This window comes from Protopterus annectens, chromosome 2.part2 (genome assembly GCF_019279795.1).
Source record: "Protopterus annectens isolate FY-2018-M chromosome 2.part2, PAN1.0, whole genome shotgun sequence".
Taxonomy (NCBI): domain Eukaryota; kingdom Metazoa; phylum Chordata; order Ceratodontiformes; family Protopteridae; genus Protopterus; species Protopterus annectens.
In genome coordinates, this window is record NC_056730.1 from 185,744,684 (window position 1) to 185,763,465 (window position 18,782).

General features: G+C 43.5%; 1 protein-coding gene across 3 annotated transcripts in view; it reads left to right on the forward strand.

The window, feature by feature from the left end:
- The window catches only part of PHF3 (PHD finger protein 3), a 2,404,159-nt gene that overhangs the window by 1,421,854 nt on the left and 963,523 nt on the right, over positions 1–18,782 (forward strand). For all 3 annotated transcript variants that reach the window (XM_044063854.1, XM_044063855.1, XM_044063856.1), the window contains 2 exons: positions 449–565; positions 922–1,050. In XM_044063854.1, the coding sequence (XP_043919789.1) occupies positions 449–565; positions 922–1,050 (246 nt within the window). The remainder of the gene's footprint in view (positions 1–448; positions 566–921; positions 1,051–18,782) is intronic.

Genomic DNA, 18,782 nt, shown 5'->3' on the forward strand with positions numbered 1-18,782 from the left:
CTGAGGAATCCTGATACAGTTTCATCTGGGGTACCACAGAGCATTTTTCATGTTATGCCCTTGTAATCTTTAAGGTGAGGGTATGAAATGAAGCGTGATTCACAGACATGTTCATTTCTGTAGCTGCAGTGCAATAAAGCCTGCCTGTTCTCTTATTACTTCTGTGTGACTGTTCTACTCTGTGTCTCCACCAGAGAATGATGTAGCAGTTGTAGTCCCTGCTTTCTTCCCCGAGATGTAGACACTTGGCTTCAGACACTCAAACCTGTAAACCCCCTCAGTTGACCCTTTTGCTTCCTATGCTTCTGCACCAGGAGGTCTTTTTGTCATGATTTATTTGTTGCATTTGTGTTACCAAGAGAGTTTGCATCTTGTTCCTGTTCTTGTAATTAGATTTAATAAACGATTTTGTTTTTTTTTTTAATTAATGCTACATTCAATTTTGCAGGTCTTATTTAAAAGGGTGCTTAGAGGTGAAATCACTGCAGAGCATCTCATTCGAATGAGTCCTGAAGAACTGGCTTCTAAGGAGCTAGCTGATTGGAGACAGAGAGAGAACAGACATGTAAGACAGTTTTTTTAACCTCGTTCTTCTTTAACTAGAGTAAATTTTATATATTTGGTTTTCTTGAACAGAAGTGGTGAGGATTTACATTTGAAAAACAGACATGTAAGAGTTTTCTTTTAAATCTAATTCTTTAATTGCAGTAAATTTTATTTAATTTTCTTGATCACAAATGGTGAGGTTTTACATATGGAAAATCACAGAGTATATAACTAGGGAAACGTAGCATTCGTTGTTCTTATCAGTAAACTATAAGGAAGAAGTGTTGCATTGGAGACATAAACACTTGGAGATTTATGCAGAATGCTGAATCAAAATATTTTATAAGGTTGTTTACAAAAATACTTTTGTTACAGACCATAGAAATGATTGAAAAGGAACAAAGAGAAGTAGAAAGACGACCAATTACAAAAATCACCCACAAAGGAGAAATAGAAATTGAGACTGATGCACAAGAAAAGGAGCAAGAGACACCTGAAGTTGAAGTAAGTAATGTTAGAAACATTCTTTCCCTTTCTTAAAACCATTGATCATCATTTATATATTTGCTTAACAGCTGTCCCTGAGATACATTGCAAGGTGATGGACATTGAGTAGTGGTCCTCATGGCTGCCAGAAACATCCTTAGACATCAGAGCAGTCCAAAAATACATAGTCCACTTATTTGACATTAGTGAGCTTATTAGACCTTTGATCTCTTTTGTTGCTTGGCTCCAGTCTTTTGACACCTACGTGTCTGGCTTTCTAAGTATCATTTTTGTACTGACTTGCGCATCTGTTAGTTCAGTTATTTTTTAGTAGTATAAACTGCTTCATCTAATTTTACACCAGTATGCAGTAGTAGCAGCTTGTGCTTTCTTGCCTTCCCTTAACACTTGTAAACTCACTTAGGCAGCGTATGTAGTTTAAGTAGTGTAGTCGTACATTCTTCTGTTTTGCATAAGGATGGTTCCATGTACCCGTTGCCGTCATACTGAATCTGCTGTGTACTTACTTCATCTGGGTACAATTCATTTTAAATCTTTGGGACCATATAAGTCATATGCCATAAAATGTTCAAAGTTCCAATATGAGGTCATTGTTTATTGATTTAATTTGTCTCCTTTATCAAGCAGTTGTTTGTTAGTGTTTATCTTTGCCCTTTGGTAGTACTTAGGGAGTGTAAAAGCATTTGGTAACTGACATTCCCATATAATTTTCTTTTGAAACATAAATCCATTTAATCACAGGTGTTTTTTTTTTCCAAGAGAATATTTTTTCCAAAAGTCAAACATTGTTTTTTTTTCTCTCGCAGATGATATATGTATAAATTAACATTATTTTACAGGCTTATTTTTTGTCAAACTTATTTTCAGCAGGCTTTGCTAATTTCGGATATTTAGCGTATCTGCCACACAGCATACTACATCTGGCTTTGAGTCCAGAAAAATTACATAGCTTGTAGACAAGCCCACCGCTATTTCCCAAAACCTGCCATTCTGAGCCACTGCAAAAGAAGCAAGCAGACCACACCTCAGGTTGGTCTGTATTGTGTTAAAGAGGGCTGAAGAGGGTGGAGGAAAATAGCACATTGAAAAGCTTGAAGTAATTTAGCAAAATTCACTTCCAGTCTGCTGAATTAATTTTACTGACATTCAAGCAAACAGTTTCAGGATAGTAGTTCCTTTTGTTGACTTCCGTTCATGTTTTTTAACTGTGGCAATATATCCTGAGTGTGCAGAACATCTGTTTCATGATGTAGTCTTTTTCCATTACTCATAATGTTGTGATAATGGAATCAAATATCTTTTCAGATTCAGAATTTATTGTATCAGCCAGCAGACATTTGCTGACTTTAAGTAGTAAAAAGTAACCAACTTAGCTGGGAAGAATGTCCTTTAAGAAGGCATATTGGTATTCATCCATGAGACCATTTTTTATTTCTTCCCTGATTTATTCTTAATTTGCTTGACTTATAATTAGTATTGATACCTGTTGTTATCTTATAAAAGTAAGGACGTCATCTGTCACGTCAGATGTTTGGAATATATACCTGACTGGAGATTCTGACAATATATAACAATCCTATTAGTTGCCATTAAGAGTTCTAGTTTTGTTAGCCAGCTTTGATAATTTATTGATAATTTATTGGAAATTCTTGAATCCTGAGTTATCTGTTTTTTCATCCGTTCAAACCTGTGGGTTGTTCAGTTCGATGGATCCAACCTTGGCACCAGTCTAGAAGCTTATTGGAACCAGAGCTTTGACACCTCCCATACCAGTAATTTTTTAGGTTGTACTTCAAATCCTCGGATCTTGTTTACTGCTCAGAAATTTTTGAAGTATATAGAGTTCTTGGTTACACAGCAGGATAATTTACATGTATCTTTTTTGTTCCTCTCCTACTGTGAGAGATTTTTGTTTCACTTTTCAAGTAGCAATACTTTTGGTAGTTAGATAAACTTTGGGGTCAGTTAGTTAATTTAATTATTTGGTTAGTTTGTTTAACTTAAAGGTGAGGCCATATGTCAGTGTATAAAAAGTTTTTTTTTTAACAGCTCTTAAGGTATGTCTTATAGTAGTTTAGAGTTTGAGTTAAAATTAGAATTAGTATCAGTAAGTTCCCCTTTTGTATGATAATTTAAGATGTCGGAATCACAGGGTTTAAGAAATGCTCAGAGTGTGGGCACAAACTGCCACCTCAGCACCCACACTGCAAATGTGTTTACAGTCTCGGTGCTGCACACCTTGACATCGACTCAGTCCTATGCAGCCTTCAGTGCAAGGTCCCTCCAGACCAGAAGAGACAAACTAATTTTAAAGGGACTCCTTCCTGAACAGACAGGGACTGCCCGTTTGTTTGCTTCACCTTCAAAAAAGAGAAATCCAAATCAGAGAGTCAGGACAAGGATAAAGAGGATAAGCAGAAGAGGGGAAAAAAAGAGGAGCAAGTCTCCAAATTTTCAAAGAAAAGGACTGCGGAGCCGACAACCTCATTTGGCCCTGACCCCAACATACCTAGATGTTCGGACCCAACACCACCTCAAGCCTGATCTCTTCTTCTCAAACCATTTACTTGTCAGGACTGTTGAGGTTCAGGCTCTAGTCTCATACTCCAAGAGAGATGGTATTCTCATCTTTCATCGGTAGTATCTTCTACTTGATCATCAAGAAGCCTAGCAGAACTCTATATGGACATGGTGGTGATGAAATTCCTGAGAGCACAGTTACAGCTTGAGGTTATACCAGCATCATCCCCTGGGAAGATATTAAGTGTTGGCCAACTTAGCCATCCTTTACAGGAATCTGCACAGACCTGGCCCCCAGGTTCATTTTTAATTAAACTGATTGTAACCATAGCACTTTTGTTGGTGCCGGAGCTTCTTGCGTCTTTGACTGTCTCCCAATCTGTCTTGACTCTGGTGTCATCAGATTGAGATGAGACTCAGAGCCAAAGCTTCAGAGCTGAGTTCCAAGTGGATGAGTCAACGTCGAGATTCTCCGCTCCGTCTCTTCCCCTTGGAGTTTTGGCCCTGGATACTTCAGGTAACACATCAGTTTTAGGGCCGTGACTCATTGGTGCTGAGGTTTCCCCTCTCTTCTTTGGAACAGACGGAATCATCAGCCTTGGCATTAGAAGCATTTGAAAGGGTTTTGAGAAATACCATAGAAGAACTGGCTTCAACTAGTTTGGTTCTATACAAGCCTCATCTGCATTCTGCTTATTCGGCTGTTTATCATGTCCCATAGACAGCTAGCACCGAGGGGTTCTGAGGAAGTCTGCTTCATTAGATTATCGTCAGATTCTGACCCCTTCTACTGCACCCCCAGAAGATGTCCCGAGAAAACGAATGTGCAAGCGGAAGTACCTAGATTCGTCACCGGAATCTTTCACCGAAGATGCTGACTTAGAAGAAGGAGAGGGTTCCCCTTGCTCCCTCTCTGAAGATGTCTCATTTGGCGACATTCTAGAGTTGAGGAAATTGGGGGGGGGTTTACATCCCAAGACCCTTCTCTGTATGAGTCAGTATTCTTGTTTCTGGACCAGCATCATCCTAGGTTGTACCCCTGTTGATCCTCTTATCGACTTTATGGCTCGAGGGACATGGAAGGATACTAATATGGTGGAGCCCATACGGAAAAAAGCTGACTTTATATTATTTGCAACCTCAGATAGGAAGCAGTGGAGTAAGAGCCCACCTGTAGATGCTGTGGTGGTGGCAGCAGCCAAAAAGAAAGAGCTGTTTATCTGTTCATTGCCCTAACAGATAATTTAGGGTGGTGGTCAGAACTGGGAAGTGAGTATATGTATCAATGACTTTTGCCCTTAGATCGCTGAACTACTTTTCCCATTTAACAAGATTCCAGAGAGACTTGACTAAAGTCACACATGGGGGTGTTGCATGCAGATGTTCAGAAAACAGTGGACTCCCAGCTTTCCACCCTTCAATTATCCTGTAATGTGGCTATGCATTTTCTCTCTAATGCAGCAGACAGTACTGCCAGAGCAGTAGGCACAGGCATAAACATGTCATCACTCCTGGATGTGACTTTTTGTCATCCTTTATCAGTGTCCCCATGACGGCTAAACCTTGCTTGGACCAAAAGTCAAGGATAAACTGACTAGGAGCCAACAGATGATAAGACTCCTCTGCAGTGAGAGTACGCTCCTGTGTCCTGCAATGAACTTTTTCTAGGAACCAGAGATTAGGGAAGAAGATGTGGTTCTGCAAATCACAGAGTTGTTTCTGTGACTCCCAAGGTGGCAGACCTCCTCTTGGCAGAGGGGGAGATAATTTTAATGGATGACTCCCAAGAGACAGAGGTGGACCACAAAGTCAAGGTTTTTGTGGCTTGTTCTCTGAGGAAACATTTCAGCAGTCGTAAATGGTGTCCCGACTGCTGCACTTTGGAGGCAGTGGGGGTGGGCGCCTCTCTCTTTGCACCCTCAACCCTGGTACATGATAACATCAGATTCATGGGTACTAAGAATAATATCCAGAGGCTGTTCAGTTCCATTTTTCTTCCCACCAAATTTAAAGAAGAAAATCCCCGCTGTTTCACCTAGTCAGTGGGATTTAGCAGTCATAGAAATTTCATTTCTGCTAGAAAAGATTAATCCAACAAGTCCCCTGCAGCCAGTTAGAGTCCAGAGTCTACTCCAGGTTTTTTTAGTACCAAAGAAGAAAGGGACCTCAGACCCATTTTGGATCTCAAGTCATCTAAACCAGTTTGTAAGAAAGACAGAATTTGAAATGGTCATGGTTCAGTCCAATGTTCTTCGTGTTTCACTGTTGTAGTCATCACATTTAGGTTATCTGCCTGCAGGTAGCCCACAGCCGGCGTGAATACCAGAGTCTTGGCATTTCTGCATTGGATGCTGTCGCTTCTTCCATGACATCAGGTCATCAAGGGTATAAAACATGCAGCCAACGCCATTACATCTGTCTTTCTTGCTGTGCAGTGCCTGAAGCAGAAGCAATTCGCAAGTGCCGGTCGGCCGACTCCTGAAATTTTTGTTTTCGAGTTTCAGACCTGAAGTCTTCTAAAAGATAAGTACCCTGTTGGGGACCCTTTTTTCTTGCTTTAACCGATGTCAGAAAAAATTAATAATTGTTTTGCCTGTGGAAAGCAAATACCTCATAGAGATTTTCATTCTTACTGCATCACCTGTTTAGGCCCAGACCACGACGTCCCTCGCTGTCGGTTTTGTGCCTTGTTCAATGCCCGAACTATCCGTCGGGTAATTTTTATAGCTAAATACTTTCGCTCTTGATCTCCGTACTGGCATCGCTAAGCCACCCGACTACTGATCTTCCGAAAAAATGTAAGGATAAAGACAGAGACAGACTGCATAGGTCCAAAACTGCCGATGACGCTACCGTTAAGCTAGTCACCAGTCTGCCGGTACTCAGTGAGGTGCTTTCCCAGCCCCTGATACCCGCTTCTACAGATTTGCAGGCCTCTACTGAGACCCATTCGGAGTCCGGTATGCTGCGAGATGCTTCTTCGACTGTGGAACCTGCGGATGTCTCTACCTTGGATGGGTCCGGAGCCGCTGTGCATGCACCTGGCTTCTGAGGGTGTATTCAGGCCTACCGATTTTCATATTATCCGACTACTTTGTTTCAAGCCAAAAATATCGAATTTCTCAGGCATAAAGTTCGCACTACTCCTAGGAAACCAATGACCAAAATGCATTCTCAGGCCCACGGGCCTCAAAACCAAATGATTAGAATGGCTGAAGACCTTATTACCTTAATTAGGGGAAACCAGCCTTCCCCCTCAAAGAGACCTGGAACTGATTTTCCTTCTGATTCTTCTGATCAGGAATCTGATATCTCTGTTCCTTCTGACTACCAGGACGTACCCTTATCTACCTATGAGGATTCAGATGGCTAGGATTCCATTCCCTCTGCTTCCCCTCCAGAAGATTTTTCTTATGGTGAAACCCTGTATACCCTTAGAGAGCATTTCCGCTGGGAAAGCCAGGACTACTTTCAGTCCAAAAAGAGACTCAGGGATTTTTTAAACCTGCCTCAGCACAGGCCTCTAGCTGTCCCTCCTGTTCTGGAGATTGTAGATGATGTTTTCTTGGAATCCAGCCTTACCCCGGATACTTTGCCTCCAGCTCCCAGGAAACCTGACAGATATTATAGAGTACCTGACTCTCACAAATTCCTTTTCAAGAATCCTACTGCGGATCCAGAGACCATTTCCCAAGGACCAAAATGCATTAAGGCTACTACTGCCAAGAATCCTACCCCTTCTGACAGGGATTCTAGGGCTTTAGATATGTGGCCATTAGGGCCTTAAATTGCCAGTTTCATATGTTAAAGTATCAGCAGCATATTATGAGATTAATTAAACAGAAAATTATGTTGATTCCTGACTGTGCAGAACACAAAGATTTACAAGAGTTACTGCATTCTGCTGACCAAGTTGGTAAACATACTTTGCATTGTGGTTATCTTGTAGGGCTGCTGTCACTGGGTCTTTTCTTAGAAGGCATGCTTGGCTTAAAGAACAAAACTTTCCAGATCATGTCAAAGCAAAATTACTGGATTCACCCTTAAACCAAGAGCGCCTATTTGGCAATAAAGCAGAAGTTGTTCTCAAAAGGATGGAGGAGAAAACTAAATCTATGCAAACTGTTAAAGATTTCATACAAGTACAGCCACCTAGATTCAGTAGGCATTGGCCTTCAAAGGACTGGTTCTTTCCAGTCCCTTCTCAGTCCAAACCCAGGGGCAGCAGACCCCCAAAACGTCAGTCTCAGGTTATGCACAGATGGGGTGCCCCCACGTCCATATCAGGGAGTAGTAAGCCAACCCCCTATGGTAAACTTGCACAATGACTTATCCTTAACTCCCCCAAGCCTTGCTAAAGTACTTGCGCCTTTAGGAGGAAAACTTGCCCTGAATGCAAAAAAATGGGAATACATTACCCAAGACAAATGGGTTTTAAACATTTTCCCTGGGATACAGATTTCACTTCCACTCACTCCCAACTCTAAGTGGATGGCCAGACCTCCCTCCAAACCAGTGGACGGAGGCCCAAAACCAAGTACTTTCTCTCCTCAGCATCAAGGCTCTTCAACCTGTCCCATCAGAACAAAGGGGGCAAGGCTTTTATTCAAGATTGTTCCTGGTTCCCAGAAAAGAAAACTCCAAGCGTCCTATCCTAGATTTATCTATTCTCAACACCTTTCTGGTGGTTACAAAATTCAAAATACCAGTTCTCCAACAGCTGCTTCCTATGCTAGCCAAGGCTTCCTGGCTGGCAACACTAGACTTAAAAGAAGCTTACCTGCACATCCCCATAAGGTAATCTTGCAGGAAATACCTTCACTTCAAGGCAGGCTGTATGCACTATCAGCTCTCTGCACTTCCCTTTGGCTTATCTACTGCACCCAAGGTGTTCACAAAGTGCCTAGCTCCAGCCATTGCTTTTTGCAGGCAGAGAAGTATTCAGATTTACCCATACTTGGAAGATTGCCGGATTCAAGCAGAAAGTCAGGACTTGCTACTACAGCACCTGGCATTTGTAAAAAGACTTCTAACTTCACTGGGGTACACCATCAACGAAAAGAAATCACACCTAGTACCCTGCCAACAGATTGCATTCCTGGGAGCAAGCTTGAACACAACTTCCCAGATGGCATTCCTCACTCCAGAGAAACAAATTTATTTGACAACTTACTTCAGCCTACTGGCCACAAAAACCCAGCTATCTGCAAGGAAAATACTGCAAGCTCTGGGGTTCATGGCCTCTTGCATTCTGTTAATTCCATATGCAAGACTGCATATGAGGAAACTTCATGGTATCTAAAAAGTCTATGGTGTCAACATTCTCAGGACCTGGAAACAATAATTCCTGTCATTCCGTGTCTAAGGGCAGCGTTCCTTTGGTGGGCAGAGGCCAGCTACGACAACAAGGGATTCCCTATCACTCTACACCCTGCCGCCCAAACCCTAACAACAAATGCATCAGACTATGCATGGGGGGCTCACATGGCAGGGCAGTGCATTCAGGGCAAATGGAGCCCAAAGCAGATGCACCTGCATATCAATCAAAAAGAAATGTTAGCTGTACAGGATGCTCTGATAGCCTTCAAAGGTCTTATTCTTCCAATACAACTATTGGTAAAGACAGACAACACCACAGTTATGTGTTACATAAACAAGCAGGGGGGAACACATTCCTATCCACTCTGCAGACTAGCCATGGCTCTGTGCAACACAGCCTTGAGCAACCAAGTGCACCTACAAGCTCAATTCCTGCCAAGCAAACTAAATTCACTGGCAGACGACTTAAGCAGAAATCTCATGGACCCACATAAATGGAAACTGGAACCCAAAATATTCAAGCTGTTGGGAAAGAGATGGGGGGACACCAGAGGTGGACCTGTTTGCTTCCCCTCAGAACTATCAGTTGAACAAATACTGCACCAGGACGACTCCTCACAGCCAAGCTTGGAAAGTGGATGCCCTGTCCTTTTCCTGGGTTAAGCCTGTCAGTCTATGCCTTTCTCCCTCTGCCTCTCCTCTCGAAGGTTCTGCTAAAGATCAAATGGGACAAGCCAAGGACAATCCTGATTGCACCAGACTGGCCACGCCAGCACTGGTATCCTCTTTTGCGCAGTCTGACAGTGTTACAACTATGGCACCTGCCTCATACCCCTTCCCAGATGTCCCACCAGGGGGGCCAAATTCTGCACCCTCAGTTTCAGACCCTGAACCTTGCAGCCTGGCTAATCCTCTGAACTCGCCTCTAGCAAACCTCAGTAAGCAGGTGCTAGATGTCATTCTTGAGGCAAAGAGGCCTAGTACTAGAAAATCCTATTCAGAAAAGTGGAAAAGATACTGTTCCTGGTCCAGTCTCAACGGATGGACACAGCTGTGCCCAGCTTACCTCATATACTAGATTACTTTATAGAAATGCTCCACAAGGGCTTATCCTTCTCTTCAGTTAAGATTCATGCCTCTGCCATCTCAGCTCATTATAATACTGAGCCACTCCTCTTCCCTCGTCCTCTGGTAAAACACTTCCTTAGAGGGGCCAAAAATTTAAGACCCCCCAGGAGAGCTTCCAGTCCAGCCTGGGACCTTAACTTTGTATTGGAAAAAGTTACACCCCCCCCCCCCCAATTTGAACTGACTGATACAGTTGAGAGTTGAAATTCTTGTCATGGAAAACAGTCTTACTGCTAGCCATCACTTCAGAAAGAAGAGTGTCTGAACTGCAGGTCCTTATGGCAGTGGAACCCTTCAATATCTTCCATGCTGACAGGGTTTCCCTCAGGACTAACCCATCTTTTATGCCCAAGGTGGTGTCTAGTGTGGCTTTAAAACCAGTCCATTCATTTGCCTACTTTTTTTCGTAATCTTCAAAATAAAGGGGAAAGGATACTGCATTCTCTAGATGTGCACAGACAGCTTAGATTCTATTTGGACAGGACTAAGCCTCTCAGAAAATCTGACCAGCTGCTAGTCAGCTTTGCTGCAGGAGCAGAGGGGAAGGCCATTTCAAAGCAAACCATATCTAAATGGATAGCACACTGCATCCATTTCTGCTACAAGCACCATGGAAAACCTACCCCACAGGGGATAAGAACACATTCCACTAGGGCTACATCTACCTCTACTGCATTTCTCGAGGAGTCCCTACCAGGGACATCCTGGAAGCTTCAACCTGGAGCTCTGTACACACTTTCACCAAGCATTACCACTTTCCTATCTTTTCTAAATCCAGAGCTGGATTTGCCACAGCAGTCTTACAGGGCCTGATTGCCAGTCCTAATGTTTCTTAATCTACCTCCACCCTTCCTTAGCTTTGGGAATCAACCCAAATGTGATGACTGCAGCAGTGAAACACGAAGAACATAGTACAGTTGTGTACACTTACCATAAATGTAGATGTTCGAGTGTATTCACTGTTGCAGTCCTGGATGTTCTTCATGTTTCACTGTTGCAGTCATCACATTTGGGTTATCTGCTTGCAGTAGCCCTCACTCGGCCTGATTAACAAAGTCTTGGGTCCTGCATCGGTTGCTGTCTCTTCTTCCATGCCGTCAGGGGTATAAAACATGCAGCCGACGCCATTACATCAGTCTTTCTTGCCGTGCGGTGCCCAAAGCAGAAGCAGTTCGCAAGTGCCGGTCGGCCGATTCCTGAAATTTTCGTTTTTGGGTTTCATAACCGAAGTCTTCAACTAAAGCTAAGTACCCCATTGGGGAAACATTTTCTTGCTCCTTACCGATGTCAGTAAAAGTTAATAATTGCATTTCTTGTGGAAAGCAAATACCTCACAAAGATTTTCATTCGTATTGTATTCCTTGTCTAGGCCCTGACCACGACGTACCTTGCTGTCGGTTTTGTGCCTTATTTAACTAACGCAGTATCCGTCGTTGGTATATTTACGCCTCTAAATATTTCGGTTCTCGGTTCAATTATCCAGATATGTCGTTGGTAAGCAATCCGACTACTGGCATTCCGAAAAAACACAAAGATAAAGACAGAGACAGGCTACTGAGGTCCAAAGCTGCCGTCAGTGCTTCTCCTAAGCCAGTCGCCAGTTCGCCGGTACTCAGTGAGGCTCTTTCGCAGCCCCAGATACCCGCTGCTTCTGATTCGCAGGCCTGTACTGAGACCCATTCGGAGTCCAGTATGCCACGAGATGCTGCCACTGTGCAGGCATCGGCTTCTGAGGGTGTATTCAGGCCTACGGACTTGCATATTAAACCGATGCCACCTTCTTCTTTAAAGCTTAAATTTCGAACCATGCTTAGAAAACCGACGCCCAGGCCTCTATGCCTAAAATACAAATGGTAAGAATGGCTGAAGACCTTATAACTTTAATCAGGGGAAGCCAACTTTCTTCTTCTAAGAGACCTAGGACTGAATTTGCTTATGAATTTTCTGACCAGGATTCTGATATTTCTGTTTCTTCTGATGACCTGGATTTACCCTTATCTACTTATGAGGATTCTGATGCAGAGGACTCTATTCCCTCTGCTTCCCCGCCAGAGGATTTCTCTTTTGGTGAAACCCTGCATACTCTAAGGGAGCATTTCCACTGGGAAAGCCAGGATTTCTCTGATTCGAAAAAGAGGCTTAGGGACTTCTTACTCCTGCCTCAACATAGGCCTTTAGCTTTCCCTCCTGTACTAGACATTGTTGATGATGCCTTTTCGGAATTTAGTTTGGCCCCTGATTCTTTCCTCCTGCTCCCAGAAAACCTGACAGATATTACAGGGTTCCTGATTCTCACAAGTTCCTTTTTAAAAATCCTATTGCGGATCCTGAGACTATTTCACAGGGACCCAAGGGCATTAATGCTTCTACTGCCAAAAATCCTACCCCTTCTGATAGATACTCCAGGGTACTGGATATATGGGGTAAGAAGTTATACACTTCTGCAACCTTGGCCATTAGAACCTTAAACTGTCAGTTTCATATGTTAAAGTATCAACAACATATTATTGCTTAAACAGAAAATTATGTTGATTCCTGACTGTGCTGAAAATAAGGATTTACAGGATTTAATTTATTCTGCTGAACAGTTTGTAAAACATACTTTGCAATGTGGGGTTGATTCTTTAGAGGCCTCTTGCAGGGCTGCTGTCACTGGGTCTCTACTTAGAAGACATGCTTGGCTTAAGGAGCAATCTTTGCCTGATCATGTTAAAGCTAAATTGTTGGATGCTCCCTTAAATCAGGACCGCCTGTTTTGCAACAAAGCAGAAGAAGTTCTTAAAAAGATGGAAGATCAAGCTAAATCTATGCCAACTGTCAAAGATTTCATACAAGTTCAGCCTCCACGTCCTTTCCTGCCTCTTCCAGGCCTTCTCAATCCAAACCCAGACCCTGCAGAAACCCCAGGTTTCAGTCTCAGGGGATGCACAAGACTAAGCAGTGGGGGGCTTCCACTTCCAAATCTGTGAGTAGTAAGACTCCCCCCTATGGAAAGCTGTCTCAATGACTTGACTTTAAACTTCCAAGCACTTCTCAACTGACTGCTCCTTTAGGGGGAAAGATTGGTCTGCAGGCCAAAAACTGTGACCTCATTACCCAGTACAAATGGGTTTTAAATATAGTTTCCCAAGGACACAGATTTCACTTCCACACATTGCCAATCCCAAACGGTTGGCCAGATCTAACCCCAAATCAGTGGGCAGAGGCTCAAAAGCAAGTACTCTCTCTTTTAAGCATAAAGGCTATTCAAACTGTACCAAAAGAGGAAAAAGGACAAGGTTTCTACCCAGAAAAGACAATTCATGGCATCTTATCCTGGACCTGTCTACTCTAAACACCTTTTTGGTGATTCCAAAATTCAAGATGCTGACTCTTCACCAGTTGCTTCCTATGTTAGGAAAAGATGCCTGGATGGCAACACTCGATTTAAAGGAAGCATACCTGCACATCCCAATCAGGGAATCTTGCAGAAGATACCTACGCTTCAAAGCAGGCTACAAGCACTGTCAGTTCTTTGCACTGCCCTTTGGCTTATCTACTGCGTCCAGGGTATTTACAAAGTGCCTAGATGCAGTCATTGCATTTTGCAGGCAAAGAAATATTCAAATATACCCATACCTGGACGATTGTCTAATTCAGGCAGAAAGCCAGGACATACTTGAATCATCTGGCTTTTGTACAAAGGGTGCTAACTTGTCTGGGGTACACTACAAACGAAAAGAAATCGCACCTGGTACCCTGTCAACAAATTATATTCCTGGGAGCAAGCTTGAATACAACTTCCCACATGGCTTTCCTCACGCCAGAGAAGCAAATTCACCTGACAACATACTTCAAACTAGTGGCCACGAAAACCATGTTATCTGCAAGGCAAATATTGCAAGCCTTGGGGTTCATGGCCTCCTGCATTCTTCTAATTCCATATGCAGGACTGCATATGAGGAAACTACAATGGTATCTAAAAAGCCTATGGTGTCAACATTCTCAGGATCTGGACGCAATGATTCCTATCATACCTTGCCTACGCTTGGAATTTTTTTGGTGGGCAGAGGCTTGCTACCTAAACAAGGGACTACCATTCACTCTACCCCCTGCTGCCCAAACCCTAACAACAGACGCATCAGACTATGCATGGGGGGCTCACCTAGCAGGGTAAATGGAACCCAAGTCAAATGCACCTGCATATCAATCAAAAAGAAATGTTAACTGTCCAGAATGCTCTGACAGCCTTCAAGGACCACATATTTCCAGGACAATTAATGGTAAAGACTGACAACACCACTGTTATGTGGTACATAAACAAGCAGGGGAGGGTACCCATTCTTACCCCCTCTGCAGACAAGCCAAGGCATTGTGCAACACAGCCTTGAGCTACCAAGTGCATCTACAAGCTCAATTCCTGCCAGGAAAACTAAATACACTGACAGACGGACTAAGCAGAAACCTCATGGACCCACATGAGTGGAAACTGGAACCAAAGATTTTCAACATGTTGACAAACAAATGGTGGAGCCCAGATACAGACCTGTTTGCCTCCTGCCAGAACTACCAGTTGGACAAATTTTGCACAAGCACTCCCCACAAACAGGCTTGGAAAGTGGGTGCCCTGTCCTTCAGCTGGAAAACCCAGTTTATGCCTTTCCTCCTCTGCCTCTCCTCTCCAAAGTACTGCTAAAGATCAAACAGGACAAACCAAGGACGATATTGATTGCACCAGATTGGCCACGCCAACACTGGTACCCCCTCTTGTGCAGTGTGTCACTGTTGGTCCCATGGCACCTGCCTCTGACCCCTACCCTGTTGTCTCAACAGGAGAATCAGATTGTGCACCCTCAGCTTCAAACCCTGAACCTAGCAGCCTGGCTAATTACCTAATCTCTCCTTTACCATCCCTCAGTAAACCAGTGATGGATATCATTTTAGAGGCAAGGAGGCCTAGTACTAGAAAATCTTATGCTGAAAAATGGAAAAGATTCAGTGCCTGGAACCAATCTCAAGGGTTGAGCACAGCAGTGCCCAACTTACCTCAGATTTTACAATATTTAACTGAGATGCTTCACAAGGACTTTCTTTTTCCTCCATTAAAATTCACGCCTCAGACATTTCAGCTCAATATAATACAGAACCTCCCCTCTTCTCGCATCCACTGCTCAAGCAGTTCCTCAGAGGGGACAAAAATTTTAAGACCATCCAGGAGAAACTCACTCTTCCTCCTTTCGAGCCAGCTGCTAGTGTAGATTTAAAATTCCTATCCTGGAAAACAGCTTTCCTTTTAGCAATCACTTCTGCAAGAAGGGTATCTGAATTACAGGCCCTTATAGCAGTGGAGCCATTCATCATCTTTCGTGCGGACAGGGTGTCCCTCAGAACCAATCCCTCCTTCATGCCCAAGGTGGCATCCATTGTGGCTCTTAATCAGTCCATTTATTTGCCTACCTTCTTTCCTAACCCACAGAACAAAGAGGAACGGATACTGCACTCTTTAGATGTGCACAGACAGCTTAGATTCTACTTGGACAGGACTAAACCTCAGAGGAAATCTGAACAACTGCTGGTGGCATTTGCTGCAGGGACAGAGGGGAAAGCTATTTCAAAACAAACCATTTCAAAATGGATAGGCCACTGCATTAATTTCTGCTATAAGCACTATGGAAAGCCTATCCCACAAGGCATCAGACCCCATTCAACCAGGGCTGCATCTACCTCTACAGCCTTTCTCAGTGGCGTCCCTACTAGGGATATCCTAGAAGCTGCTACCTGGAGTTCTGTACATACTTTCACCAAGCATTACCATTTGCCAATTTTCTCTAAATCCAGAGCTGGCTTTGCAACTGCAGTCTTGCAGGGCCTTATAGCTAGTCCTAATGCTTTCTAAATTCCTCCTCCCATCCTTAGCTTTGGGAATCTACCCAAATGTGATGACTGCAACAGTGAAACATGAAGAACATAGTAGAGTTGTGTACACTTACCATAAATGTAGATGTTTGAGTGTATTCACTGTTGCAGTCCTGGTTACCCTCCCTCCAGCCCCCTGACTTTTCTGGCTATACCTCTACTCTCCTTTACTATGCTTAAAAGCTTTTTGGTGTATTTGCTTTTTTGTTGGAGGTATACCATTGTGTGTGTGTGTGTGTGTGTGTGTGTGTGTGTGTGTGTGTGTGTGTGTGTGTGTGTGTGTGTGTGTGTGTGTGTATCTATATATATATATATATATATATATATATATATATATCTATATAATTGCTTCCCATTGGGGGGGGGCACCTGACATCTGGGGCAAGAAAAAACTGATGTAATGGTGCTGGCTGCATGCTTTATACCCGTGACTATCTGACGTCACTGAAGATGAGACAGCAGCTGACGCAGGACCCAAGACTTTGATAATCAGGCTGACTGAGGGCTACTGCAAGCAGATAACCCAAATGTGATGACTGCAACAGTGAATACACTCAAACATCTACATGTATGGTAAGTGTACACATATGTACTTTATCTTATGCCTGTTCCATCCACCTGTACCATTCTCTCAGCTTTGTGAATCACCCAACAGTTTGGAATACTGCAACAGTTATCTAAGGAAAGCAAGTACTGTTGTGTAAGAACTTACCATAACTGTAGATGTCCTTCTGTTTACTGTTTCAGTATTCCTTCACACTTTCCATTTCCCTCTGGTGTCTTTAACTAGGATGTTCATCGTGTTACCTGCTGCAGTCATCACACTTGGGTTATCCTGCCGTCAGGAGGTCCCGCAGTCGGCCTGAGTTCCAAAGTCTTGGTCCGGCGTCTGTTGTTGTCACTTCTTCCCTGACGTCAGTGCCCCAGGGGTATATAAGAGGCATCCAACGTCATTTTCTTCAGTTTTTCTTGCCGCGCGGTGCCCGAAGCAGAAGCAGTTCGTAAGTGCCGGTCGGCCGACACCTGAGATTTTTGAATCGAATTTCAGTCCGAAGTCTTCAATAAAGCTGAGTACCCAGTTGGGGAACCTTTTCTTGCCTCAGTCCGATGTCAGAAAAATTGTATTTCTTGTGGGAAGCAAATACCTCATAAGGACTTCCATTCTTATTGTATTCCTTGCCTGGGCCCAGACCACGACATCACAGGTTGTCGGTTTTGTGCTAGGTTTAATAAACGAACTATCGAACGCCATTTTGACTTCTCACGACATTACTTTGGTAGGAAATTTAATTATATCATGCCGTCAGAGCAGCCGACGACCAGCATGCATAAAAAACGCAAGGATAAGGACAGGCAGCCTAGGAACAAGCCAGACTCCGAGGCCTCTGCTGGGCCTGTCGCCGGTTCTCCGGTTTTCAGTGAGGCACCTAAGCAGCCCCTGACGACCGCAGAATTGGAACCCCAGACAGCTTCGGATTCTCAAGTGGAGTGTACTAGGCTGTCGCAGCCATCTTCATTAGGCCCTTCCGACACCGGAGCAGAAGGAGATCCCAGTGCAGTAGAAACACCTTCGGTTGCAGAAGGTGTCGTCAGACCGACTACACTCACCATTAAATCTTATGCTAAGCTTAAAACTCCATTAAAACCAAAAAAGACTGTACATCAGTCTCCAGTTCAAGGCCCCGTGCTTAAGAAACAGATGCTTAAGATGGCTGAAGATTTGATTACCCTAATCAGGGGTTCCCATCCCCCTCCAGATAAAAAAACAAGACAAGAGGAGGATTATGCTTCCTCTGACCAGGTTTCAGTTTCCTCAGATTCATCTGAGGAACAGGATTACGCTTTCCCCCTTATGAAGACTCTGATGCTGAAGACTCTATTCCCTCAGCATCTCCCCCTGAAGACTACTCCTTTGGGGAAACTTTAAATACCATGAGGGAACATTTCCACTGGGAAGGCCAGGACTACTCTGATTCTAAGAAAAGGCTCTGAGAGTCCCTTTTACTACCCCAGCACAGACCACTTGCTATCCCTCCAGTTTTAGACATTGTGGATGATGTTTACTTGGAGTCTAGTCTAAATCCAGACTCTCTACCTCCTGCTATAGCCAAAGCAGACATATACTACAGAGTACCTGACTCACACAAATTCCTTTATAAAAGCCCTGTGGCTGACCCAGAAACAATTTCCCAGGGTCCCAAAGGGGCTAAAGCTTCTATGGCTAAAAATCCTGTGCCCTCTGAAAGGGATTCCAGAGCCCTAGATAGATGGGGAAAGATGATATACACCTCAGCTACTCTGGCTATGAGAGCATTAAATTGTCAGTTTCACATGCTGAAATATCAGCAATTCCTAATGTCTCAATTAAAACAAAAACTGAGCACACATTCTGAACAGTCTGAATTCAAGGAAATGCAGGATCTGTTGCATACAGCTGAACAGGTGGGCAGACATACTTTACAATGTGGATTTGATTCATTGGAAGCTTCCTGTAGAGCAGCTGTTACTGGGTCTGTCATACATAGACATGCTTGGTTAAAAGAACAAACCCTACCTGATCATGTTAAAGCAAAATTATTGGATGCACCTTTATGGCAGGATGTATTATTTGGTGTTAAAGCAGAAGAGGTTTTTAAGAAAATGGAGGCTAAGGCAAAGTCTATGCAGACGGTCAAGGATTTTTTACAGGTACAACCCCCTCGTTTCAGCAGAAATTGGCCAACGAAAAACTGGTCCTTTTCAGCTTCTGAAAGATCACAGAGGGGCAAATACAGACGCCCAAGGGGCAGAGGTCAGTCACAAGGCCCTTACAAACCTCGCCAATGGGGTACTGCTACCCAGAAAGGAGGAGAAGATAGGCCCCAAGC